The sequence below is a fragment of the Trachypithecus francoisi genome, unplaced genomic scaffold, assembly GCF_009764315.1.
Source record: "Trachypithecus francoisi isolate TF-2019V2 unplaced genomic scaffold, Tfra_2.0 Lachesis_group2, whole genome shotgun sequence".
Classification (NCBI taxonomy): Eukaryota; Metazoa; Chordata; class Mammalia; order Primates; family Cercopithecidae; genus Trachypithecus; species Trachypithecus francoisi.
This window is the reverse complement of record NW_022681465.1, coordinates 28,830,390-28,857,257: the sequence shown is the minus strand read 5'-3', so window position 1 is coordinate 28,857,257 and position 26,868 is coordinate 28,830,390. Positions and strand designations below refer to the sequence as shown.

The 26,868-nt window shown below is 37.5% G+C and overlaps 1 protein-coding gene across 2 annotated transcripts in view; it reads right to left on the bottom strand.

The window, feature by feature from the left end:
* EFNA5 (ephrin A5) overlaps positions 1-26,868 on the bottom strand; it is a 295,100-nt gene that overhangs the window by 41,729 nt on the left and 226,503 nt on the right. For both annotated transcript variants that reach the window (XM_033178971.1, XM_033178972.1), the window contains exon 2: positions 8,127-8,419. In XM_033178971.1, the coding sequence (XP_033034862.1) occupies positions 8,127-8,419 (293 nt within the window). The remainder of the gene's footprint in view (positions 1-8,126; positions 8,420-26,868) is intronic.

Sequence of the window (26,868 nt, the reverse complement as noted above, 5' to 3'; positions counted from 1 at the left end):
AAAAGGGAATGCTAACTAAAAACTAAAACTTAGTTAACATTAATATAGATAAAGCTAGTTGGAAATACTGTATATCTCTAAAAATAGTAAAATGAAAAGATATTATCATTCCAATTTTCAACAATAATAGACTGGCTGTTCTCCAATTCATGATATTTTACTTTTGAGGCTCAGAATGAATTAATTCTTTTGTGAAGCTTTAAACTTTAAAACCAAACCCATACATAGCATATATATTAAAGTTCTGTTCCTAATGTGGATTTTATACAATCTGACTTAAAATATTCAATGGAAAAAAAGTCTGTTGCCAAAGTCCACATATTTCCCATATTAAACAGAGGTAAGCCATATCCCCAGAAACCATATTTCAAGCCCACAGGATACTCATGAACTAAAATAATGAATGATAATGCCTCATTCTCTGCATTAATATTAAAGAAATGAGAAAATAGAAAACTTTATAGCCACTATCAGCTCTCCGGACCATAAATCTCAAGTTTTGAGAATTGCTTCCCAAAAGGGTAGGGAGCAAGGATGAGTTGTGAGGGCTTCGGAGCCTAGAGATATTTTTTAGCAAGCCAGCAAAGCACTGACACAAATTTCTACATATCTCTGGCTGTGAAAAGTCTCATTTGTGGTGATTTATATTTCCTCATAAAGAACTCTGTAGATAATATAAGCCTGCTGTGAGGCTGTATGACAACTTTCAAACCAAGAGTTACACGACCATTCGGTGAAAACAGACCAAGAATAGATGAGTGGGAAAGTCTGTAGAAATAGTATTTCTTCTGATGAAAGGCCCAAATGCTGTTCTTCCAGCATGCACGAGGTTCAGAGAGTAACCTTTCACTCTGTGTGTATATCTTGCGTATAATATTTTGGTCGTCTATTCTAGAAAGTATTATTTTTTTCCCAAAGATTGACTATGCATTTGGTGTGTGCATGCTTGTGTAATTTACAAGAAATGACACTCAGACATCATCACACTGAAATTCAGTTGCCTTAATAAGTTACTAAGGGAAACACAGAGAATAGCATGCTGACAACCCAAAGTCAATGAAGTATAAACACTGCTATTCCAAGTGTCACTGGTGTGTTATTTCCTTTTTTCCTGGCATCTGCTCTATGTAACACTGTACATACACGTGATACAGCAGTTCATTAAACTGTTTCAGTTAACTCTGAAACCAAATTAGTACATTACATGTTTATAAGGCTGAGAATTACTGCTTCCCTGTGAAATTACACAATTAATCAGGTGCATTATTTCTTTAGGAGATGCAGCCACGTTTGACATTTAGGGATAAAAAGAACAATCCTTTAATTTGTTTCCATTTCACCATTTAGTCTCAGTGGGGTAAAGGAAGCAAAAGGTGACATAATTCCTCATTTTTCCTTAGGAGGTCAGAACTCTACATGCTTCCTCTGTCTTATAATAGCATTCTGAATTCTTAAAAGGAGTACAAATAAAAATTATTTTGGTTTTGAACTTCTTATCTGAGTGTCACAGTCTTTGAAAAATTCAGACAATGGCAAGGGTACTTAGGAGTCTTCAGTTTCTTATGGCTTTATACCATGAATTTCCATCAAGTCCTGATTATTCAGTAAGTTTTAAGGCTCCCTTTGCAAACTTTCAAGATGGTCCCAATGTCAAAATCTGTTAAGCAGTGATATGTGCTCCACTTTCCTTTTTCACAGACCTGGCACTAATTTCTCTGATTCTTTTAAAGAGTAGTTAAACTAGACTCAACCTTTAGTCACTTAATAGGGCATGCATTTCCTTTTAAAATCCATGCTACTTCATCAAATAATATTGCCAACAAATTTAAAAATACTTTTCAATATCCTGTGTTCCTATGAATTGCTTCCTCCACCTTTGACTTCACTCAAACTATGTGAAGCGTGCTGGGCGAAGCCATTACCAGAAGGCAGAGGGACAGGTCTAGCTCCAGCAGCATCTGAGCTGATGTTGTGCATGCTTGCTCAGAAGGTTAAGAGGGCACCTGGCAGTAAACAACTGTTTTCATAAGAGGAAATTACAATTAACAGAATACTTTCCACAAGTCCCTAAATATCCTCTTTCATGTTCTTTATTTAACCTTCATTTAAGAGCCCTTGAAATTCATTCATGCTTTCCTAAATAATGACTAGGGACAACTTGAAACAGACACAATTCCCTAAACTCATTCTTTAAATAAAAAGGTGCATTATTGAAGCTTCACTAAAGACCTGTGGGAGTATACAAAGCGAATAGAAGGACTATTTTCAAATAGAGACCCGATATAATCCTTAAAAAATATGCTAGCTTTCCAGTGGAGAAAAATTGCTCCATTCTATTTTCAAAATAAAACTTAAAAAGAAAAACTAAATAGTTTTTGGTGACTAAGATGTACTCTGCATCAATATCTGGGTACTTACTATTTGACTTTTGTGCCATCTTTATTCTTCTTTAAATTTCTTATTATTCTTTAAGTTCTAGGTTACATGTGCACAATATGTAGGCTTGTTACATATGTATACATGTGCCATGTTGGTGTGCTGCACCCATTAACTCGTCATTTACATTAGGTATATCTCCTAATGCTATCCCTCCCCCTCCCCCCACCCCACTTTTCCACTTTAGAAAACGTTAAAATTTGTCAGTTTCCCAACACTGCCCTTCCACTTTTCTGTATTAATACAAGTGTGTCTTAAAATACCATGTGCTAGTACACATACTTGAAAAACTAGAGGTGCACTAGTATTTGACCACAGTTCTACAGAACATTTCAGTTATAAACCTCTTCAATCTTAGCGAAGTTGATGCTACAGTAAATAATGCTAAAATAAGACTTCAGTAATCAAAAACATTTTTCAATAACAAAAGTAACATGCACACACACACTGAAGCAAATATTGAGTTTTTCATTGTAAGAAAGTACATTGTACTTACAAGTCATTTCCCCTGCAAGAATAAAAGATAGTGAATAGTGAAAAAGATTACCTCCTGCTTTGATAATTGTGCCATTTTGACACTCTTCTATTTCAATAAGAAAAACTATGTAAAAAAGGTGATTGGTGTGAACTGTCCGGAGCAAAACAATTCTTAATGTAGACGACTAAAGAAAGGCACTGAAAAACCAGACATCAAAAGGAATGAAGAATTCCTTAGGCATAATAATCCTAGCATAATGCTCCTTAAGAATATAGGAAATAGTCTTAAAACTTAATCTTTATGCATTTATGAAATTTTTTACTGAACTAAAATATCAATCTGGGATATTTAAGTTGCCTTAACTTTTCAAAAAATGCAAAACTTTTTGGATTTGGATTACTGAAGTTATTATTTTGGCAGTCAACTGGTTCCTTAAACAATATTTCATCAATTGAGACTCAAAAATCAGAAAAGAGCTGTGATTATTATACCCATTTTACAGAGGAAGGAAGTGAAGCTCAATGAGGTTAAGTACATTGCCCAAGGTCACACAGCTAGTAAGAGCACAGAAAGAGGATTCAGACCCAAAGCTACACTTACCAGAGTCTGTGTTTTCTTTAAAAAAAAAAAAAACAGAAAACCAAAAACAACAACAACCATGTTCCACTCTCTGCTTTGATGTTATGTATTCCTAGCATATTATTTTTTAAAGTACTAAAATACTAGGGAACTGCTGCAGAGAGTGCAGTAAAACTTGTGCCCTGTAATTTATCTGTTTTTCTAAAAAAAAAAATTAGAAATTTAAAAAATTGTTTTTTTGCCATATGTGGCTTATTATAGCTTTTATCCATGCAATAAATATTTACTGAGTAACTCTTATAGATGCTGTTTTCTACAATTTTTCATTGAAACATACAGCTTTTCATCAAGATTATGGCTAAGCAGATTCTCCATATTATGGAAAACTTGCACTTCTATAAAAAAACTGTATTCTAAATTCTAAACAACTCACATGCAAATAAGGTTTTGAAACACATCGAATTGTTAAATGAGGACTTTATTCAAATTAGTTCTGTTTTACTAGTTTTACTGAAGATACTCTTAAAAGGTTAGTCGATAACTGTATTGTACAATCAAATGATTTCTGAAGCTGATCTTGATGATTTTAATAAGATAGTTCTTAGGAAGTTAGGTTACTTTCTTTTAAAAATTATGCAGTACATATCAAAATTGCCTAATGGCTTAAGATAAGACTGCAAACTTTCCATCTAAATACGTAAAGCTGAGAATTAGCAGTTAACCACATACATTTAAGCATCTACATACTATAGATTTTAAAATGATGCCCATAGTAACATAGAATGTCCCAGTAATAACTCAGATATAACAAATGCTGGAAAAATTCTCTTTTAGTATCATTTTCAGAAAATGACGACTGTCTTCTTTATTATAGATCTCTCATTAAAACATACTAATTCCTGAATCAAACAATCCTCCTACCTCAGCCTCCCCAACAGCTGGGACTACAGGCATGTGCTATCATATCCAGCTAAAATGTGAATTTTTGAATTGTTTTAAAATTACTGTTTCCTTTAGGAAGTCTATATAAACAACTATTACCTTAATCAATTGACTGGCAGTTCTGCAAATCTATCATTGATATAAATACCACCAACTTTCTGTAATTACTTTAGTATGCCAATCTCTTACCAAAATAACTCCTGTAGATTAAAAACAGTATTTATCAGATTCAGAGATGGCCCCAGTCTACCTTAGCAATAATCAGCAATTATAACAACTTAATATACTATCTGTTCCCAAGGAAAGGAGAATATAGCATAGAGTTATTCTTGGGAGTTAAAATAAAGGGACTAGAACTGCAAAGGATGTTTTATTTTTAAAGTAAATTGGAAGCTTCGTTTAGGATATTTTCAACTACCACATTTTCTTAATTTTATAAAACTCAAAGACATTAAGAAAGAAAGAAATCTGGTTGAGGATAAGGCAAATGTTGATGAGAATCCTCTGACTCGTGTTCTCTCTGAGTAACGAGGTGAATAGCTTGTTATGAAATCCTTTTCTCCCCTTCCTCCAAATCTGTGTTTGTATCTGAATTTTGGCACTCCACAGTTTCCACTATACTTAAGTCTTAAGTCTACTCCTAGTACCATAGAGCAGGATGTTAGTTTTCTTTTTTCTTTCCATTTTTTTTTTAATTTTTATTTTTTGAGACAGAGTCTCACTCTGTTGCCTAGGCTGAAGTGCAGTAGCTCAGTCTTGCTCACTGCAACCTCTGCCACCCTGGTTCTAATGATTCTCCTGCCTCAGCCTCCCAAGTAGCTGGGATTACAGGCTCCTGCCACCCTGCCCAGCTAATTTTTTTTTTTTTTTTTTTTTTTTTTTTTTAGTAGAGAGAGGGTTTCACCATCTTGGCCGGCTGCTCTTGAACTCCTGACCTCGTGATCTACCCACCTGGGCCTCCCAAAGTGCTGGGATTACAGGTGTGAGCCACCGTACCCAGCCAGCTTTCTTTTTTCTAGGAAAAGTTAGAAGAGATTTTAAGGCTATGAGGAGCTAAGATGTACTCCTGTCCTAGCAAGAACATTCTGTGAAATTGACTGGTGGGCAGTGAAGCTTGTTTCTGAGATCAGCAATAGAGTTTCTTGTAACGTAGTAAGTGTGAAAATAGCTATTTCCCAATCATCTTGTTCATTCCATGCACACTAGGGAAGAGGAAAATTCAACTGAGGGCCAATTCTCCCCTAAGAATCCTTTAGTTTAATTATGACCACAGTACATTAAACATCTGTAAGACAACCATGTTAGCTCTGCTGCTCCTGACTGCAGTGGTGGAAGAGAGGAAACCCTTTCATTACTAAAAAGACAGGGAAGGATGCCTTTGCGGGTAGAAAACATGGCTGAAAATTCAATTTAACTGAACACTAGGTCACTGTGCTTCTTGTAAATGAACATCTTTTTGCTGCTAATTTTGTGCTATTTTACCTTTCATTAAAAAAAGTAATTCAAGTTAAACTCAGCTGAACAGCAAAAAGCTCTTCATATTTTGAAGCATTTTGGAACAATTACTTTGACGGAAGCCCTTGACAGTTAAATGACTCCGTTAAATGAATGTTATAGAAGTCACATAATGATTGTTAGTGAAATATTGAATTTAACCACAAATGAGGAAAAACCAGTCATAAGCGCTATGGGTATATTTGAATAATAACATCTTGCTTATGAAGCTGAATGAATTCTATAATTTTTAATAATCAGGCAATCAACTAGTTAGCTGGTGGGTATGTTCCCCATCTTGGTGCTCTCTATTCATTTTTTATTTTTGCTTTTGTTGTTGTTTTTTTAATCTGAGAAGCCATTAAGAAAATTTCAAAACTAGCAAGAATTTTCTCTTAAATTGGTACAGTATTTTACAGTTAGACAATTAATGAGTTGCTGTCCCACAAGTGAAGTCCTCCTCTTTCTTTTTTCTCATTTGCTGAATGAGATTCTTTCACAAAGTAAAAAAGCAACAAAAGTCAAGAACATGCTGCCTGAGAAGTGTGAATTCAGTGTATGCCAGTGCTTCCTGCATCTGTGGGACTCAATATTCCTTTTCTTATTTTATGGATCAAATGTGAGATAGTATCAAGGCTTTTTGCATGTTTTCTCATGACTAATAACTGAAATATGTATTGAAATAATAAAACTGGTACTGTTCAATTTCCTTTTTAAATTCAATTCCAATGTAAGTGAGAGTTATCATTGTGATGGTGAAATCTGACTTATGAAATTCTGTTTTCTGGAGAAAGAGAGGAGCTAGAAATCCCTGTAGACTCAAACCGTGTGAGTTGTGAGTGGGTAGGCACATTTGGACTGAAAACATGAGTCAGAAAAAAAGAATGTTCTTGTTTGTCTGGCAAGCTGGGGTGAAAGTCAATGCTAAACATACTGAGTGGTATAACTTGGATCTCTACCCACTGCGTGCGGTTGCATTTCCTGATTCTTCCAAGCAGGTGAGGCACAACTGTCTCCGTGTTCTCACTATTACTTGCATTTATCTTCATCATCAGCAATTGTCGATTTATACTTTAATTGCCTATTTACATGTCTGCTCCCCAGTAAAAGGTCACTCCCTAAGAACAGGGAATATCTTTTCATCTCGCATCCCCCAACATTTCTCAGTTCAGATTAAGCTGTCCAATAAATGTATTTTTTAACTAGTAAACTTTTAACCTCTTTGGTTGACAGTGAAAATACATGGAAAAGGCCAGATAGTTTAAATATAAATACTAAAGTCCAGATACACAACAAGCTGCTTAAAGTAGCTATTACCTATAATCTTGCTACTCAAAGTGTGGTCCACAGTTCAGTAGCAGCAGCAGCATCTGGGAGCTTCATACATCCAGAATTTCAGGCCCTGCCTTAGACCTCCTGAGTCAGAATGCATTACAAGATCCCCAGATAACGCTATGCACAGTGAAGTTTGAGAAGCATTTACCTATAACATATGATAGTAGGATGTCTGAAGAAGTGATGGGTATATAATGGAGAATAAATAAGGCCAGGGATTCTGATTAATACAGAAGCCTACTGAGAAAGTTTTAGAGCTCCCAGGACAGTCACTCAATGCTCACAGGTGGGAAACTCGCTCATACCAGTTCCCTTGGAACCCCTTCCAGACACTTCTTCACAACTCTTTCCTGTTTAAAGACAGAGCTGCTCTTAAAAATTATCTTTTCTCCTTGGTGCAAAGAGAGCATTTATCGTCAGCATGCTGACATTTCCAGGAGTTTTGGCTTCCTCCACTGAAAATGTGGATGATTGAAAGGATATTGCTGACACCTGAATAAGAAATCCAGTGACTCCAAGCTTTGTAAATTTAATTATTTCCTTTAATTTTTTTTCAGGAATCTTTTTTTCTTTTCCTGAGCCTTGGAGAAGTCCTGGCAATTTTCATTTAAAAGAAATACAAGTCAGCAGTGGTTCACTGAACAGGCTGACGCGTAATTTCATAGGGGAGAGGCGCTCTGTCTTTAATCTAATTTGTGCTCTCAATTCCCAGCTAATGTATCTAGGGATCCTGATGTATGCATTTACAAGGAGACATCTGTAATGCAGAGTCCAGCTCTCTGCAATTCTCTGAAACATGGGTAAAAAATTAGTCTGGGCTCTTGCAGCTGCCCGACAACATGATAAATCTCTATATACTCACAGATGTAGAAATATTCTCGGCCTGGCCTGAATTCAAATCCTAGAGAAAAGGGAGTGAAGAGCTGGAATTTTTCAGAGAACTTCAGCGGTCCATTTGGAGAGTGAGGCCGGTTACATTCCCATCTCTTGAACCCTTTGGAAGTGTGGTCGCAGGCACTGTAGCCATCAAAGTTCACCATGTAGAGGACATAGCGCTCAGTCTTATCTTCTGGGACGGAGTCCTCATAGTGAGGGCAGAAAACATCCAGGTAGTCATTGATACAGACATCAATGTGGTAGTCACCCCTCTGGAATCTGTTAGAAAAAGAAGAAACATGTGATAATTCATAGAGAAGGGGCTTTCTGCTTGGAATCAGTGGTTAAGCTATTCAATAATTCTGGAGCTAAAGCATCTAGTATAGTAAGTTCTTACTGAATGCCATTATGATTTGGGGCATGGTTTGAAATGTTGCAGTTCCCAATCCAAGCCACAAAAAGCCATTTTACAGAGGGATTCCATTATATTTGTTTCAAAATATCCTACAAACTAAGTGCTTTGCTTTCATTTTAAATATTATATCAAATATCACCCTTTCAAACTGTGGAACTCTATAGAGGTACTAATGTGCTGTTTTCCATGTTTCATTATTAAAAATCATATATTAAAACAAAGTTCTTCTATTTTTATAATAGTGTTTCACTTAATAACTGTTTTTGAATAAATGAATGAGGAAATTAAAGAACAAATAAATGACTGAACTGTTTTTTGTTATAGTTGAGGCCATTTTCCACTTTCTATGCAAATGAGAATTACAGCCATAAAATTGGGAGAATTAGAATCATAACATTTTACAGTTAGAAAGAAAATTCCTAAAACACTTCCATTTTAGAGAAAAATAAAAAGACATAAAGATGAAGCAGTGAGTGATGGAGCGAAACCTAGTGTGGAGACTTCAGATCCCAGTTCAGTGCTTTTCTTAGATCTGCTACGTCAGAAACTTATTTTAGTGCAACTCGCTTTCGATGCAGCATCTTTTCCATATTGAGAAAACAACCCATCTAAATCAAATGACTTTTCCCCTCATTTCTTTTAATTCTACAGGTCATGTTCTAGAGCTGAGCTGGTGAGTAATGAAAAGTAACAAGGCCAATGCAAATAGCCAAAGCCATGGCAAATTCATCCTAGTTAAAAATGTACACATGTGAATACACACCCTCCCCACCACAAACACCACACTATCTGCTTCAATTCTCATCTCACAAAAGTTTTGCTTATCTGCTTTAACTAATGTGTTTTTCCCCAGCAGTTGAACAGTATTTCCCAAAACACAACCATGTGTGAAACAGGAACTGTTATGCATACAACTTTCTTAGTCTAAAATCACGGTGGAAAAGCATACAAAACTCCTTTGTTTTTAGCTGATGAGGAAATTCTTCTCTGAGCCCTTAGAAGTTTCATCATAAAACTGTTACTGCTGAAAAACAATGCTCATAAAATCATATAATCTCTGAGCTGGACAGTCTGAGCGTGAACACTTCCCAGTGGCAGTGAGACAGTCTATTCCATTTTTGGACATCTCTAAATGTTGGAAAGTTTCTTCTTATATTCAGCATAAATCCACTTCTGTGTAATTTCTACCCAATGGTCCTACTTCTGCTGCCTGGAATTACAAAGAACAAATCAAATTCCTCTTCTGCAAGGGAGTCCATAAAACATTTGAAGATGTCAGCTATATCTCTCTGTATCTTCCCTTCTGCAGACATTTGAAAATCTTGATTCCTTTGGTTCTTTCTAGTATAGTTCCCAGGCTCCTCATCATTCTAGATTCTTGCCCCTTCTCATAGTCTCCAGTTGCCCAGTATATTCCCCATAAAATGCTGCACCCGAACACTGACATAAAAACAACTTCTCACAGCTTTGACCAAAGTCTACCCCAGTAGAAATATACCACCTTCTAGCCGGGTATGGTGGCTCACGCCTGTAATCCCAGCACTTTGGGAGGTCGAGGCAGGCAGATCACTTGAGTCGAGGAGTTTTGAGACCAGCCTGGCCAATATGGCGAAACCCTGTCTCTACTAAAAATACAAAAAATATTACCCAGGCGTGGTGGCACATGCCTGTAATCCCAGCTACTTGGAAGGCTGAGGCACAAGAATCGCACAAACCTGGAAGGCGGAGGTTGCAGTGAGCTGAGATCACACCACTGCACTCCAGCCTGGGTGACAGAGTAAGACTCAATCTCAAAAAAGTAAAAAGAAAGAAATATACCACTTTCACTCTGGATGCTAAATATTCATTGATAAGCCAAGATACTCTTCTGAGAGACAACATTGTGAAAAAGTGGTGACACCATTCGTTTTGACTGAGTAGACCTAGATTTAAGAACTGGATCTGCTGTTGGTTGACTGGGAGATTCATAAATCACTCTGAGCCTCAGTTTCCTCATATGTAAGTTGGACTAATCATGAGAACCTGCCTTCCTGACCTCCTGTGGCTGCTTCAAGCCTTAGATAAGGAAATGTATGGAAAGAACTGTGTAGATGTAAACCACTGCTACCATCATCAGGATATACCGAAGCATATGAAAATAAGTAAATAAAATATTGATTTAAAAATAATAGCAGTAAGAACATACAACAGAGATAAAAATAATATTTACATTTCCCCTTTTAAAAATCCAAAAGGAAAATCATATAGAAATGTTAAATTCTGTCCTTAATTGTCAAATGATCCATAGAAACTCCACTTGACTCTTGCTCTTGAAAAGCAACATGCTGATTTACACAAGAGAAATAAGGAAAAATTCTCAGAATATTCACTTTTCAGCTAGAGGATCCCAAAATACATAACCATTTTTTTTTAAAAAAACCGAAAACACTCGGATGTATTTATATTTGCAGTGATCACGGGTTTAGTTTTTCTTCATTACTAGCAGACAACGATTTGTCAAGATGCAAGGAAAGCCTGTGTTGCTTTTAAAAGAGTTTTGAACATCAAGGTAACATCACTACCGAAGTACAGAGAAAAGACACTGCAAGGTTCAGATAAAAGGGTGCTGGGATATGAAGCATCAGCACTCAGAGTAGCCTGACAGTTTTGGATAACAGCCAGACAAGAACTGCAGCAGAAGGCAATGCCCAGATGCACTTTATATTATTATATTATTATTATAGATTTTAAAGAGATTCAAGGGGGAAGTTTTTTCTTTCCCTGAGTGTCACTCATTTTAGCTTCTACTAGCATTTGGCACTGCTCAAAGTGAAAGTAAAAATTAAAACTGCCATTGTCTAGACCCATTCTGCTACTCCTTTATTCTACAATTCCATTATTCCACAACTGAAAACAAAAAAGGCAGTTTCTTGATGCCTAAAACTTTTCTCTCCTTTCCTAACTTTTATCCCTGTTAATGTGCTAAATTTTTACTAAAGCAAACTGTGAGGTTGAAGACACATTCTACTTTGTGTTGACCAGCTATCCCTTCTGGTGACATTTTACTTCGCATGGAGTGTTAAGTGAATTACTGTGGTACCTATTTTAAACACGCGATTGCCCCAGAAATTACAATTTCTTTTTTCTTTTTTTTTTTTTTTTGAGAGGAGTCTCACTCTGTCACCAGGCTGGAGTGCAGTGGTGCGATCTCGGCTCACTGCAACCTCCACCTCCATAGTTCAAGCAATTCCCCTGCCTCAGCCTCTTGAGTAGGAGGGATATAGGCACGCGCCACCACACCCAGCTAATTTTTGTATTTTTAGTAGAGACGGGGTTTCACCATGTTGGCCAGAACGGCCTCGATCTCCTGACCTCGTGATCCGCCCAGCTCGGGCTCTCAAAGTGCTAGGATTACAGGTGTAAGCCACTGTGCCCGGCCACAATTACTATTTCTATCCTTTTAGCCGTATGACAAAGAAAAGATGATGATTCACTATAGAATCAATTTACACTTTTGTTTCAGATCTTAAATTCGTATAGTTTACTAATGTATATTTCAAAGGGTGGACAATATAAATATTTTTAAAATACCAAATTGGAACTCATAAAATGTATCTACATAACGTACTCAAGTATAATCCAAAGAAAAGTTTAGGATCAGATATGCTAATGCTATTAGGTTGGTGCAAAAGTAATTGCGGTTTTTGCCTTAATATATCAAATCATGCTCTCTGGGTATAAAGTCGAATGGAAAAGTTCTTTTCTGGCCATACTGTGAAGGAGCACATAAGATGGCTAATATTAGAGTGCTTATTATGTTACATTCATTATCTCAACTTAATCTCTATTACAATGCCACAGAATAGCCACTATTATTACTACACCCATTTAAAGATGAGGAAATTCAGATTAAGAAGTCAAGTAACGTGCCCGATATTACACAAATAGTAAAGAAAAAGGGGAGGCAGAATTCAAACCCAGTCTGACCTCAGAACCAAAGCTCTCCACTTTTCCATTTTGTGAGAGATTAAATTGCTAGAGCCAAGTCCTTAGGTCAGCTCTGTATTCCTCCAGAGGGACCCATTTTCATTCTTGATGAGGTTTCAGTTCTTTCCTTCATTCACTGATGCAACAAACGTTTGCTGCATCCAGGATCTGCTATGTGTTTTACATATGTTATCGTATGAAATCTTCCAAACCACCCTATTGTGTAGTTTTAATTAGTTTCACTTTACCAATGAGGAGAGGACATTCAGAGAGGGCATTGTCCAACTTTTTATAGCTAATAAATAGCAGAGTTAGGATCTGAACTCAAGTCTTACATGGTTCTGAAGCATATTCTTGTCCTCCTAACCACAATGGTTCCAAAGCTTCACCAGCTACAGTAACCACCCTCTTAAGAGTTTGGGTTACCTTTATATTTACACTGATCTTCTAGCAGAGCATTGCAGCAAGGTGTCCCAGCCCTACTGTCTCCTCCACGAGGTCTGTCCCAAACTCCTAAACTGAAAAGCTAAGGGGTGTGTCAACATTTAGAATAAGCCTCAGATTGCAGGGTTAGCTCCTGACTCATCCTTTCACAGAATAACATGTCAGCAGCCATTCACATAAAGGGATCTTTTTTCCATCAGGAAATAGCTTTCATGAGCTCTAGCTCATATTAAAAGAGGAAACTGACATCTACGAAGACTGATTCTGCATGCCAATATTTACAAATGCCATGGGTAACACAGCCATTGCTTTAACACATTTGTAAATTTCTTGGAAATTTTCTTGTAAATGTCTTCTCTTTGTGTCTTATTCTTAATTCCATCCCTTGTATCAGCAGTTCTATACCTCTCTCTGAGATCACCACATAATTTTAACTATAAGAATATCTGGCTCTATACCAAGCCAGCAATAATTACAATACAATCTCTACTAAATTATCACAGTGCTTCACAATGTAAAAGCACGCTCAGTTACCATAGTTAGAAAAGCAATTGTGTTTGAGTAAAACAATTACTGCGCTGCCTGTTTTCACAGTGCAAAAGTCTCAAGAGTCAAGAAACATCTCATATGCACAAAAAGATCATCCCTGCTTCCCACTAGACTGCATGGCCACTTAGGTCAAATCTGTGAAAATAAATAGTTGACCCTTGAGCAACATGGGTTTGAACTGCATGGATCCACTTACATGTGGACTTGCTTCTACCTGTGCCGCCCCTGAGACAGCAAGGCCAATCCCTCTTCATCCTCAGTCTACTCAATGTGAAGACAAGGATGAAGACCTTTAGCATGATCCACTTCCACTTAAAAAGACTAAATATATTTTCTCTTCCTTATGATTTTATTAATAACATTTTCTTTTCTCTAGCTTACTTGATTATAAGAATACAGTATATAATATGTTTAACATACAAAATATGTGTTAATTGACTGTTATATTAATGGCAAGGCTTCCAAGCAAATGTAGGCTATTAGTAGCTAAGGTTTTCAGGAGTCAAAAGTTATACCTGGATTTTCAACTACATGCAGGGTCAGTGACCTTAACCTCCCACATTGTTCAAGGATAAACTTCATATTATATGTACTCTATTATGGCAAGAATACATTGTAAACATTTATCAAAATTTGGCAGTAGACTGGTTCAGAATCAATGTCATATATATTATGAAAGCATAATTTTAGTTAATTTAGGAAAATAAAATTCAGCATGGCAACTAGTCCTTTGCAATCATCTCAAATACCAAAAATGAATCATGTACTTTACGGTAGTCCTTGCTGAACCAGAGGCCACCTGGAGCATTGGATAAAAAGCACATTTCCAGGGCTATTGACAGCAAAAGTAACAACTGAAGCTGGGATTAGAGCTGAAAAGTGTGCTTCTGGAAAGTGTGTTTGTTTCTCAGTGTTTACCTACGACATTCCATTGTATGCTGAATAAATTTTAATTTTCAATTTCAAGCCACTGTTAATATCTTTCTCTTGCTGAGTATGGTGGCTGATACCTGTAACCCTAGGACTTTGGGAAGCTGAAGTGGGAGGATCACTTGAGCCCAGGAGCTTGAGACCAGCCTGGGCAATACAGTGAGACTCCATCTCTATAAAACATTAAAAAAAAAAAAAATTAACCAGGCATAGTGGTGTATGCTTGTAGTCCCAGCTACTCAGGAGGCTGAGGCAGGAAGATCGCATGAGCCTCAGAGACAGAGGTTGTAGTGAACCGAGATTGTGCCACTGCACTCCAGCCTGGGCAACAGAGCAAGACCCTATCTCAAAAAAAAAAAAAAAAAATTGCTCCCTGTACTGAACCTGTCTGCAAGAAGTAAGTCATGACTTCAGTCTCAGAATTCAGATGAAATAAAGACAAGAGAAGCGAGGTAACAGTTGATAACTACCTTTTCATTTAGATCTCACCAGTGTGCCCTCAACTTTCTACTGAGTGAGGAAGCAAAGCACTGTTTGATGACATTAGGTAGCCTAAGCCATAAGAGCTTTGTCCTCCAGAGTACTTCATTTTCAAACTTGGGTGACTGTAAAAGGTACATCTACTACTTAAATAGTCTAGGTCCTTTATTAGTCTCAAGTGTAAGTTCTCAATGTACTCTGACCCTGTCTCCCGGTTCCTCTTTACTAAGGTAAGTAGATATCACCTCGCTTTTCCTCCTTATGATTTTCATGGTGCTGACCTGACTTCCTCCTCGACACCACAATCTAGTGTTGTGGATATTGACAGCTGGGGAGGCCACATTGAAAGGACACTCAGGCAGTGCCCTGGGCTTCAGGCTGCAGAGGAGCAGCACCATAATCCTCCTTCTCTGAGTTCATCTTTAGCCACTTTGCCCTGCAGTGTTCCTCCTTTTATTCCATCCTCATTTGCTAAAGCCAAAACGCATTTCATTTTAGTAGCTGGAAAAGAAGGGTATGGTGCATATTTAAAATGTTCTAAATTGGCCTTTAGCATATGTTGCTGGCACAGCAGAGAGCCTGCTTCCAGGGAAATATGTATGGAGGTATTTTATCAAGTAGCTCCTGAGTGAAGTTTCTTCACTCCATAAATATAGAAACAGCATTACTGAAAGGAGACAGTGTTATTAGAGGTTAGGAAGCTGTGAGATACTTTCATCCCCCTTCACATTATGTTTTAAAGAATTCAATAATGAAAATGTTATTTCTCATGAACTGGATAGTTGATTATTACATTTTAAATGTATTTTAATCTGTCAAAGAGGTGATTGTTTTAATATTCCTACTTGAACAGAAATCCAATGTCACTTCTTTAATTACAAGGCAACCTAATGTATTACATTCTGAAATTGAAATGTAAAAGGAGGATATGATTTATGGTCAAAGATTCAGCAAATTTATCAGCTTAGGGTTCCTCCAAAATTTTAAACTAATTCTAGAGTGAATGTATCTTGGGAGCACTGTCTTCAAATTCTACTATTACTGATTTAAAGACTAATTTCAGAATAAGATGTCTGTTTTTAAGTAGTATAATTTTTCATTTGTCCCAAAAGGGGCTAATGGGTCCTGCAACAGATATGGGTTTGGTTTATAAATATGTTTTTGTGAGGAGATGGGCAGGACAGCAGTCTCTGTTGTATAACATGCTGCTTCTTGCCTCCTTCTGTTAGTCCTTTCAGCACAGAATGCAAGCCTTATGGCTTTCCTATTCTAAATCTGAAGATGCTCTTTTTTTTTTTGCTTTTTTTTTTTTTTTTTTTTTTTTTTTTGCTTTTCTGCAGAGGTTAAAGCATGGAATACAAACAGCAAATCAAACTCAGGGTAGATAAATAATACCAGTATCACTGAGGGCTGAACAAATATTTGTTTTGTTAATTTTCAATTTCTCTTCTCTCTCATGGACTGAAACATGTCTGTCTTTCAGATGTATTGGTAATCAGCCTCCATGTTCAGCTCTGAGACAATAGGAGTCATGGATAGTTTCACTGTTACCACGCCAGGTGGGAAGGCTGAATGAGATATTATATGATGACCAAAACACATAATTTCAGACCAATCCAGCTCTTCCAGGCTTTAGAACATGCTAAAAACAATGAATATTCCTAGAGAAGTGAAGGTTTACAAGTTAAAAAAAATATTCAAGGATAAATTTCAAAGATGTTTCCTACTCATTTTGCAGCAGAAATGCAGTATGCTACAATATATACTGACAAAATGTTTGGAACCTTGAGTTGGTGCTGTGTTTATCCACTAATGAAAGTTCCAACAGAGTTCTTGTACATGCATGTTTTGATAATTATAAATTCTGCAGCATAAGAGTTTTACCTTGAGTTCAGTAACTGTTGATGATGAGAAGAAGACATCATTTTCTTGGCCAAATATTTAGAATTCATCAGCAGTTTATTATACTACCCTGTCACTTTTTTTCTTGTATGTATGTGTGTGCACTTTAAAAGCAAAACATTAAAAAATCCCACAATACTAATTACTTGTATCAGATAGATGGATAAAACTCACATAGCTTTTGCCTGTTGCTTTTCTACTACAAGTCATGTCAATCTGAATGACTTTTTAAAACTGGTATCTCCCAGGAATTGCACCTGTTTCATATACAGGGACCACAAAATGTTCTCTCCTCCAGTGTTTTAACTCATTTGGAGTTTGTTTTATTAGCTTGATGGAGGAGCTTCAAAGGAAAGAAAGCATTAAATTGGCAGAGCCTAAATAAGACTTTCCCTCAGGAAGGGGCTGGAAGCTTTGGGTGACAGTCTAATTGCTTCTAAGCCCCCAAAGAGGCCTCAGGCATGGAGTAAGAGTGTGTCAACGTCAACAGGCCAAGGCAGCCAAAGCATTAACCAGGCAGAGTTCTAAAGACCTAACACATCACAGATCACTTCAAATGGTTTTCAAACGGAGATTTTAAAGAAATAGTTAATGTCTGGCAATCAGTATAGTCCTAACAGAGGTCACTCCCACAATGCAAAACAAGCTCCTCCTCCACTCTTGCTGGCTGGGAGCTTCCTATCAAAGCTGTACTTCAGGTCTTAAGCCAGTAGAGTTTTATATCTCCCACCCCCAACTTCAAGCACATGGAGCAGAACACCTGCCACATACATACAGACCCAGCAAAAGGACACACAGGAAACCATCAAATAGGCTATCTAGCCACTGTCCAAGGAGAACAGAATTAAACAAACGGATTCTGTTCAGGGGATGTGGGAGTCAATCAAATAAGCTACCTGTCAAACTGCTTACTTCCATGTAGCCCTTTTGTATCTTCCAGATACCAAAAAAAGAGAATTACCTAGCAGAATTTCAGGCTATTCACAGTTTGAAAAATAATACTAATAACCAAAGGGTAATAGTAAATCTCCTTTTTATTGACCAACTCAAGGAGAGATTTTTGGAAAACAGTGATTTAATAGTTCTTAAGTACTTGGTGTGCAAAGAGTGAACTAAATATTTGTATTATGGGTTGATGATAACTTACTGGAATCATTACAATCTAAATCTGAAATTTAGCCCAGACTTCTAAAAAACTGAGATATCTGATAATTAATCTGTTAATTTATTAAGCAAACAAAAAACAATAAATCGAAAGAAAGAAAATACATGTGTTTTATGACTTTCTTTTATGTTTGATCTTCATCAGACAAGGGGAAGCATATATTTAATAATGCTAGGGCATTATAATAATAATAATGTTTTCCTACAAAACTGTAGACAATAAAGCAGAAATTGTGGCTGTTTCTATGGAAATTGGCATGTGCAAGGTAATTACTTCTATTTGGCCGGTTAGGACCTCATGAGCAGTTGGATACAAATCTGGGACTGGGAATGAGGCTAATACAAAGAAAAGAGCTCCGCAGTCATTAGAAACGAGGTGGTGGTCATAGTCATAAAAAGTACTGAATTCATCCAAAGTCAGTGTATAGATTTAGATGAAAACCGGGACTCTGCTGAATGCAAATTGTTGTAATTATTACTATACTATTTTTATATAGACTTTTTTTTATGTATAGATGTCCTTGAAGATAGTGATAGTGTTTACTTGTCTCTGTATCCCCAACACTTAGCACAATGTTTGCACATAGTAGTGACTCCATAGATGTTCGATGAAGAGGAATTGTAGCTGAAGGGTAGTGATGCTTAGAAACAGAAGAACTGTGTAAAACATCCAATAATCTCTTCCTGTGTTCTGGGTCCCAGTATAAAATTTTGAGAGAAGTTAAATATTATAAACAAAGGTCAAGATCAGGAAACAAAATAATGGCAGGCTGCAAAAAGGAAAATGATAATCAGGACTGTTGTTAAAGCAATGCTAGAAAATTATGCCTAGCGAAGTAGATAACTTAAGCACCTAAGGCAGAATGAAAGTTTCTCTCTTGTCATTAAGTCCTCTATTCAATTACCGTTTATCGGGGTAATTAAACACTGGAAAGTGATGCCAGGCTAATTGTTAGATTATGATAATTACACGTCTTTGCTATGCTACAGCTGATCAAAATAAGATGTGGTCCCGTGCACTTAGCCAAAGCTGCTCTGTAATCGTCAGACTTTTGTACAGAGCTAGGACATTTATTACTAATTCATTACAAATCAGGTGGAGAAGCTTATTATTTGTAATGCTTCTACCCACCCCCACCCCCCACAGCCTCCTGAAACAAGACTCGCAAAAGGTTAAGCACAAACTTCTGCCTCTCATTGGCCCATTTCCATCCCAATTACACAGTTGAGCAGCATTAGGTGCCTCTATTTGAGAGGGTTCATCAGGCTGCTTCACAAACATCCTGCAACCGCCTATCACATTGGCAGAAACATCCAAGACTCCGTTTCAGCCCCTGCCAACCACTGTTTCGCTCTCAGTTGTGTCCCAGCAACCATGAGTTGGAAATACAGAGGCTCCTTTGGTTTTGGGGCTCCCTCCTGCTCAGGTCAGGCCTCAGCCAGGCTGAGATACGCCCAGGGGTTTGCTCCAGTTAGCAGGAGTCATGGGGAATACAGACTGTTCTCCACCTACCTGACATCCAGTCTCTGTTCTTCAAGCCAGGGTCAGGAGAGGAAACTAACATTCTCAGGATCCCACCAGAGTCACCTCAAAGCTACCAAATAGACTCGAATCTTTGGAGGAAAAGACTAGAACCAGTGCATTGTCCTTGGGCTTTACAAGGCCAGAGTCCCTGGCATATCTGGGAGTTAGAAATCTCTCCTTCCATCCCTGTACTAACTGCTCCAGGTCACTGTTGGAAGGTGGGAAGGCACACAGGTATTTTATATTCTTCATTTGGTTTTATCCTAGGACTTTTGGGGTCCTCCCTGCAACCATCATCAGAATGTGTTACCATGAGCCACTGTGAGGTGGAGAAAGCATAGAGCATCAGGTTGAAAGTTTAGTAACTGCTAAAACATTTATGTCATGGTATGGCTCTCTATTTTAGGACTTTTTTTTTTCTCATTATTTTAGCAGTGTTACAGACTGAATGTTTGTCTCCCCCACCCCAATTCATGTTTCAGCCCAACCCACAATGTGATTGCATTTGGAGACAGGTCTTTTTTGGAAGTAATTAAGGTTAAATGAGGTCACAAGGGTGGTGCCCTAATCCAACAGGATTAGTGTCCTTATATGAATAGACAGCACAGAGCTCACTCTCCTTCTGGCATGTGAGGACTCAGTGAGAAGATGGCTGCCCCAAGAGAGCCCACACCAGAAACCAGCTCCTGCTGGACCTTGGTCTGGGACTTCTAGCCTCCAGAACAGTGAGAAAATAAATCTCTGTTATTTAAGCCACAGAGTCTATGGTAGTTTGTTATGGAAGTCTGAGTAGACTAATATGAGCAGTTTAACATTAAATTAGGGATGCAGTGGGGGATAGAATTACATTGCTCTCAGTGACTTCAGATGTATATAAACATCAATAAAAAACAGCTAAGTAAAAATGGCCAGAAAGGAAGGGAGCAAGGGGAAAGGAAGATGGCAGAGTTATGCCACTACCAGCACTTCTCATGATATCCTGCACATGGGAGAGACTCAATATCCACTTGCTGCTCTGATCAAATGCCTGCTCTGAGGCGAGAAGGCATGCTATTTTTCTAAGTAAGCATAGTTTCACCTCTGAAATTAACTCATGGCACTACAAAAACGACTGTATTATCACCTGGCAACTGTGTTATCTCACTGTTTCAGCAAGGCTTTTGCCCAGAGATAGAATGAAGGGTGCTACAGAAAAGTCACATATTCCATTTTATCCTTCCTTGACCCTGGAAATTAAAACAGAATATGCCACCACCCTTCAACAATTGTATTAAGTGCATTCTAGGGGCAAAAGAAACCATGAGGTACTTTGTTAACACCAGAATACATGAAACTGTCATTTCATGTACACATTTATTGGTGGCCTGTGGTTTAGACTGGGGAGCTGGGGAACAAAGGTACTTCAGTTCATCACATAAAAATGGTTTTGCACTACTTAGTATTATTATTTCCTCCCCACACTCATTAAAAGGATATCCATTCATACAGCTGGATCCTCTATTTACTTTTATAGCCTGGACCACAGAAAGATATATGCAAGAATAATGCAATCATAAAAAATAAGAAACTAATTGCTCCATCCCAAGGAAACATAAGGGGGAGAAAGAAATAAACAATTCACCATTTATTTCTCAGAAATAAATCTAAGCACTTTAGAGGATTCTCAAGCACTACAGTATTTCTACCTACTTAAATGCTTGTCTATCTCAATGACAGAGAATATAGTTGTTTTTCTTTTTCCACCTTTCACCTTAATAAACTCTTACTTTCAAAATGTCTACCTTGGAAAAGAACTATAGTTCAAAGCAAGTGCACATGATCCTCCAATTGAACTTGCAGAATTTTTGGTATTGCTAGAAGCTCTGAATGAGCCACTTGTGTGGACTGCAAGGTTTCAGAGGGAAGGTTAATGCCAAGACACAAAGAGGATGAAATAAGCAGATGATAATGGGCACTCCATGCCCATGACAACTCAGCACTGTGAGCTTTGAGAAGACAGGGTCGCAACTTACTTTGTTCAGTACTCAGTAGTGCAATCCCAGATCCCAAAGTTTCACGATGTACACATTAACATTTTATTGCTGCTCACGTTGTTCAAGGCAGACAGAAAGAGAGGATGTGAGCTATTTTTGGCCACAAACTCAGTGTTGATGAGCTGGGTCAAAAAACAACACAGGATTTACAAAACTATGGGAGATATTAAATGAGATTAGGACTAAGCACAGAATCTGTATGCAATGTGAGGGTAAATGTTACTCTAATATAGCGCATCAATTGATTTATTTACAGAATAGGGTAATTTTACTTGCTGATGTTTTAATTCAACATCTGGGTATGTCAAATATTTATCAAAATCATACCCCATTTTGCATGCTAAAAAAAAACTTGAATTTTTTTTTTCAATTCTACAAATATAAAGTATTCCTTTCAACCCTCTCTCTGAGAAGTAAAAGCATAGGGCAAACAGGGATTTCACCTTGGCACATCTCAGATTTCTGGCTCAGGACACTCTGTATCTGAGAGAGATTCACAACAGCCAAAACCCACTCAAAGATGTTTTTAAACCCAGTCATTAGTTAAAAACCCTAAGTCACGGTCTCTAAAAGTACTGGTTACTATGGTTCTATAAACATGACTAGGGAAAATAACATGATATATGCTGGCCAGGTGAGCAGATCAGAAGCACAATCTACCAGGCTAATATAAAGAGTATACCCACTCTTCGTGCTGTTAAACCTGCCCTGAAGCATGCACTAATATTCAGGGCTGGAGCAAGGGAGGATAGCGTCCTCTCTGCAGAAACACCTCTTCTTTCCTTGTATAGGCAGTGAAGCTGTGCTGGAATTGCATTTCCCAGCATATGACTGGGACGTGATCTGAAGCTTACATACACTTCAATTTAGGGTTCTGAATCCTAAAAAGTTACAAATTATTTTAAGTCACTAGAGGAAATGAAAATTAGGAGCTGTGGGAGGTGCCTATTGTTTTTTTGTTTTAGTTTAAATATGAATTGCTGGCATAAAAGCTGAATAAATATACTTACATATGCATAGCACTTTCTGGTACAGCATTAAACTTAGTTTATTTTTTAAATAAGGGTGGTGCCTTCTGGATATAATTCATATCTCTAAAGATGTCAGAGATGTTTACAAGTATATGGAAACATGAAATACTGCATTTCTTTGGCAATTGGGACATTTAAAAATTCATATCACATATGGGAAAATTGAGTTGATTCTAATGATGAAAAAAACTTACTGGACAACTCAAAATTAGACATATCACTCCTGATTTTCTTTGAATCTATGAACTCCTCCCACATAAAACTTTTGATAAAGGTTTTGACTCAACAACAGCTACAACCATCTTAGTAGAGTTGAGAGCAACAAAATCCTAACTCACCACTGCTTGAAAACACCAGGTTATTTGCCTTCGTATTCTAGGCCAATAACCTGGCTTTGTATCCTAGACACTACTGATGTTCACTAGTCTTAACCTACAGTAATTATATAAATATAAATAGCATGCATCAGCTTGTAAAAAGATGGCCTTTTTTTTTTTCCATTGATACTTGGGTCTTAATAATTTCGTAAGAACCCTACTTCAGAATCAAGACTATAGAGAGATATACTAGTAAAATAAAGTTTGAGCCATCATCTTATCCAGCTGTTTCCTTTTAGAACTCTTAACTATCTAGTTTCTTTTTTGAAAATATCCAGGGGAGAATTTCATTCTAAAATAGTAGCTCTTTTCCAGGACCTATAGATGTCATTCAAAATCCAGTGCATAAAGAAATTCTCTTTTCAAGGGCATACAGCTTTCCAGTGTAGTTCAGAGCAATCCCCTCAACCCTGGCCTATAGGAAGATTTGAGAGAAATGTATAGGAAATTTAGCTTATGTTTTCCTAGGAAAGTTGAGCTGATTGTATTATCGACTGTCTATTGCATTAGCAATTTCCAACTGAATTACAAACTGTTTCCCCGCATTATATTGCCATTGTTCAATATCATTTTCATTGCCCTAATGAAACAAAGCTATATAATATAACCATAAAGTACTGATTACAGTTAACCATAATGGAAGTGAGCTAAGGAAAGCTCCATTTTTAAAATAAGCAAACAAAAAGAAGAAATGCTGATACTCAGAAGATTTTTTTCCCCTCGTTTTGGTTTTCTGGATTGGGATCAAAACAACACTGACAAATTAATTCTTCTTTCTCTTCCAACAATACAGATGGTATTTCCCCCAAGATAGAATTTCTAGAAAACTTCCCAAGGAGCAAAAGTTCCCCAGGTACCAAAACAAAACAAAACAAAAACTGAATTATATATGTCTTAAAAAGTGCCTACCTCAAACCAGAGTATTTTCTTCATATCATGGAAGAAGATATCCAAATTTTCCCTGGGGTACAGGTTTCTCCCTGTCTGTAGATGAGCTCTTTGGAGAAGTACCATTATGAAACCATTAGGGTCATTGCTTATTGGCCTATATTAAATCGACCAGCAACACAAATGATTAGGATGCTGTGCTGGGCAGGAGGCTGCCCAAATAAGATGGCAAATGCATAGCTGAGGTTTCTGCCTTTTAGTAAAGGCAATGAAGATGACTTGGCAGTTCCTTATATACCCAGCTCCTTTTCCATAGATAGAAGCAGTAAACAAAGAATTGAAAGGAACAGGCAAAAGACAAAATTCTTGGGTGTTGCTAATTATATGATGACTATAAACTGCAGTGCCAGGCACTTGCTGTCCTCTGACTTGCATGCCATACCCATGATACCCCCTCAAGAACAGCATAATTAGAGTAAGGGGGAACAGAGTATCATTCCCCAAGCATTTCTTGAGTTGAACTGGAGACAGTTAATGAAACCACTGTACAGTGCTATAGTGGCAGATGATCTGTGACTGCCCTTATTCTAGGCGCTTAAACATTCAACATCTGAAAAATTCTTCTTGCTATTTCTTCGGTAGATATGGTGTAAATACCACATGTTCTTACTCATAAGTAGGAGTTGAACAATGAGAACACGTGGACACAGGGAGGGGAACACTACACACTGGGGCCTGCCGGGGGTTGGGGGAAAGGGGAGGGACAGCATTAGGACAAACACCTAATGCATGCAGGGCTTAACATCTAGATGTCGGGTTGATAGGTGCAGCAAACTACCATGGCACATACCTATGTAACAAACCTGCATGTTCAGCACATGTATCCCAGAACTTAAAGTAAAATATAATAAAATAAATTTTAAAAAGATACGGTGTAAATGTAAAGTACACTGGAAATGCCGGCATGTCAAGATCAGAGACTAGCTCTTCCAAGACAAACTCCGGTAATGGAACAATCCTTCCTCTAGAGATCTTTGGTGAGTATTCACGTATCTCTGAGGAACATGGATGATAACATGGATAACATCATCCATGTGGATGCAACATGCTGAGTGCTACATACTATATTTGATGCATTGATCTGATGTCAGTGGCTCAGAACAGTTTCCTCAATGCTCAGTTTACTTGCATTTTCTCATGTCTGCACCCCTGAAAAAAAAGTAAATCAGGGTGGTATCTGTTAGACCTCTTTCAATAGTGTGTATTGCTTGAAAGATGAAAGAGAACATGCATTTATCTTTTCGTATTAGAGTGCTAATTTATGCAAGTTCATTTGCCTTTTGCGTCTATTGATTGGATTCTTGTTGTCTCATCCCCTGTACTCCATTAGAATCCTCGCTGACTTAACAATAATGCAAAGGCAGAGAAAATTTGTACAGATTTTTACATGCTCTTGCATCTATAGCCTATTTAAAAGTTTGCATAAGCAAGATAGTGTAAGTAGAAATTATGGGCAACATGAAAAAGTATTTCACATCGTTGCATCAGAAAGAAAATCTCAGAGAAGATGAGAATACTTAATGGTTGAACTTCTCTTTTCAATTTTAAATAGTCATGGCTGAACATTTGAAAAGAATCTTGTGCTTCAGGCATGCCGAAATTAAAATAGAAGCGCAATTTGAGATTACAGTTTATAAAACCACTAAGCACAGCTGCTACATGCAGGACAGGAATGGTCCTCCTTTTCCAAATCCATTTGTGTAAGTCAAACTTAGAAGTAAAATTTTCTTTACTATGAAAACTGGCAAAAGGACACAGACCTAGGAGAACAATTTTCAGACATGGTTTCCTATTTATTTGCTCCCAGACTCAAAGAATGCTTGATTTCCTGCTTCATTGGGAATATATATGCATATTAATTAGTTTAAATGCTTACTGTTTATGAGGTCAAGCAAACAAATCTGATTTTAGCTTCAGGAATAATGATAAAATAACTTATTTAAATATTAAGTGACATAAAAGCTGTTAATCATAAGACAGGAGTATAAAGAATGCCATTTAAAAAGAACTTTTTGGAGATAGAGTCTCACTCTGTCAACCAGGCTGCAGTGCAGTGGTGTGATTTCGGCTCACTGCAACCTCCACCTCCTGAGTTCAAGTGATTTTTGTGCCTCAGCCTCCCAAGTAGCTGGGATTACAGGCACCTACCATCACACTCGGCTAATTTTTATATTTTTAGTAGACACAGGGTTTTACCATGTTAGCCAGGTTGGTCTCAAACTCCTGACCACAAATGATCTGCCTGGCTGGGCCTCCCAAAGTGCTGAGATTACAGGCATGAGCCACCACACCTAGCCTCAAAGATTGCCATTTGAGATATAACTTTAAACCCCAAAGAGTATTTTAATCCACTTTGTACAGAGCACACATGTGCTCTATTGAAAGGTTGATAACTATTCCTTCTGGTTTTCACTTGACTAACATATCTGTGTCCAAAAAGGAAGAGGGAAAATGTAAAAGTCCACTGAGAATCTGTTCTCATCCTCCAGGTGATTACTGGCCTCAGAGATTTGACAATGGAGAAATCGCAAGATGCTCACGAGTCCACGAAAAGGGAGGCTTCTCAGCTTATTGAGAATTCTAGAGTTGTTCAGGCAGGGATGTTCGACAGAGGCAGAAGGACACCTGGCAGGTGCGGAGTTCAGCCACCCAGACCTCTCTAAGGATGGCTGCAAATAGCACAAGATGTCCACGAACACTAATAGGCGTCCTCTGAACCACTTGGGAGGTGTCACTAATAAAAAGTGGAAATCAAAATGGAAAGAAAATTTCACCTCTAATCCTTCTTGTGGCACCTGGCTTTTTCAGCACGTATGGTACATAAAGTTTGCTAATGTCTGGTGGTTATCAAGTAAATCAGAGTTGATTAGAGATGTTTCAACTTTATCTTCATTTTTCAGACTTTATAGACATCCATCTGATAACTGAGAATAAAACAACTATCTTATTGGTTGTGGCAGGCAG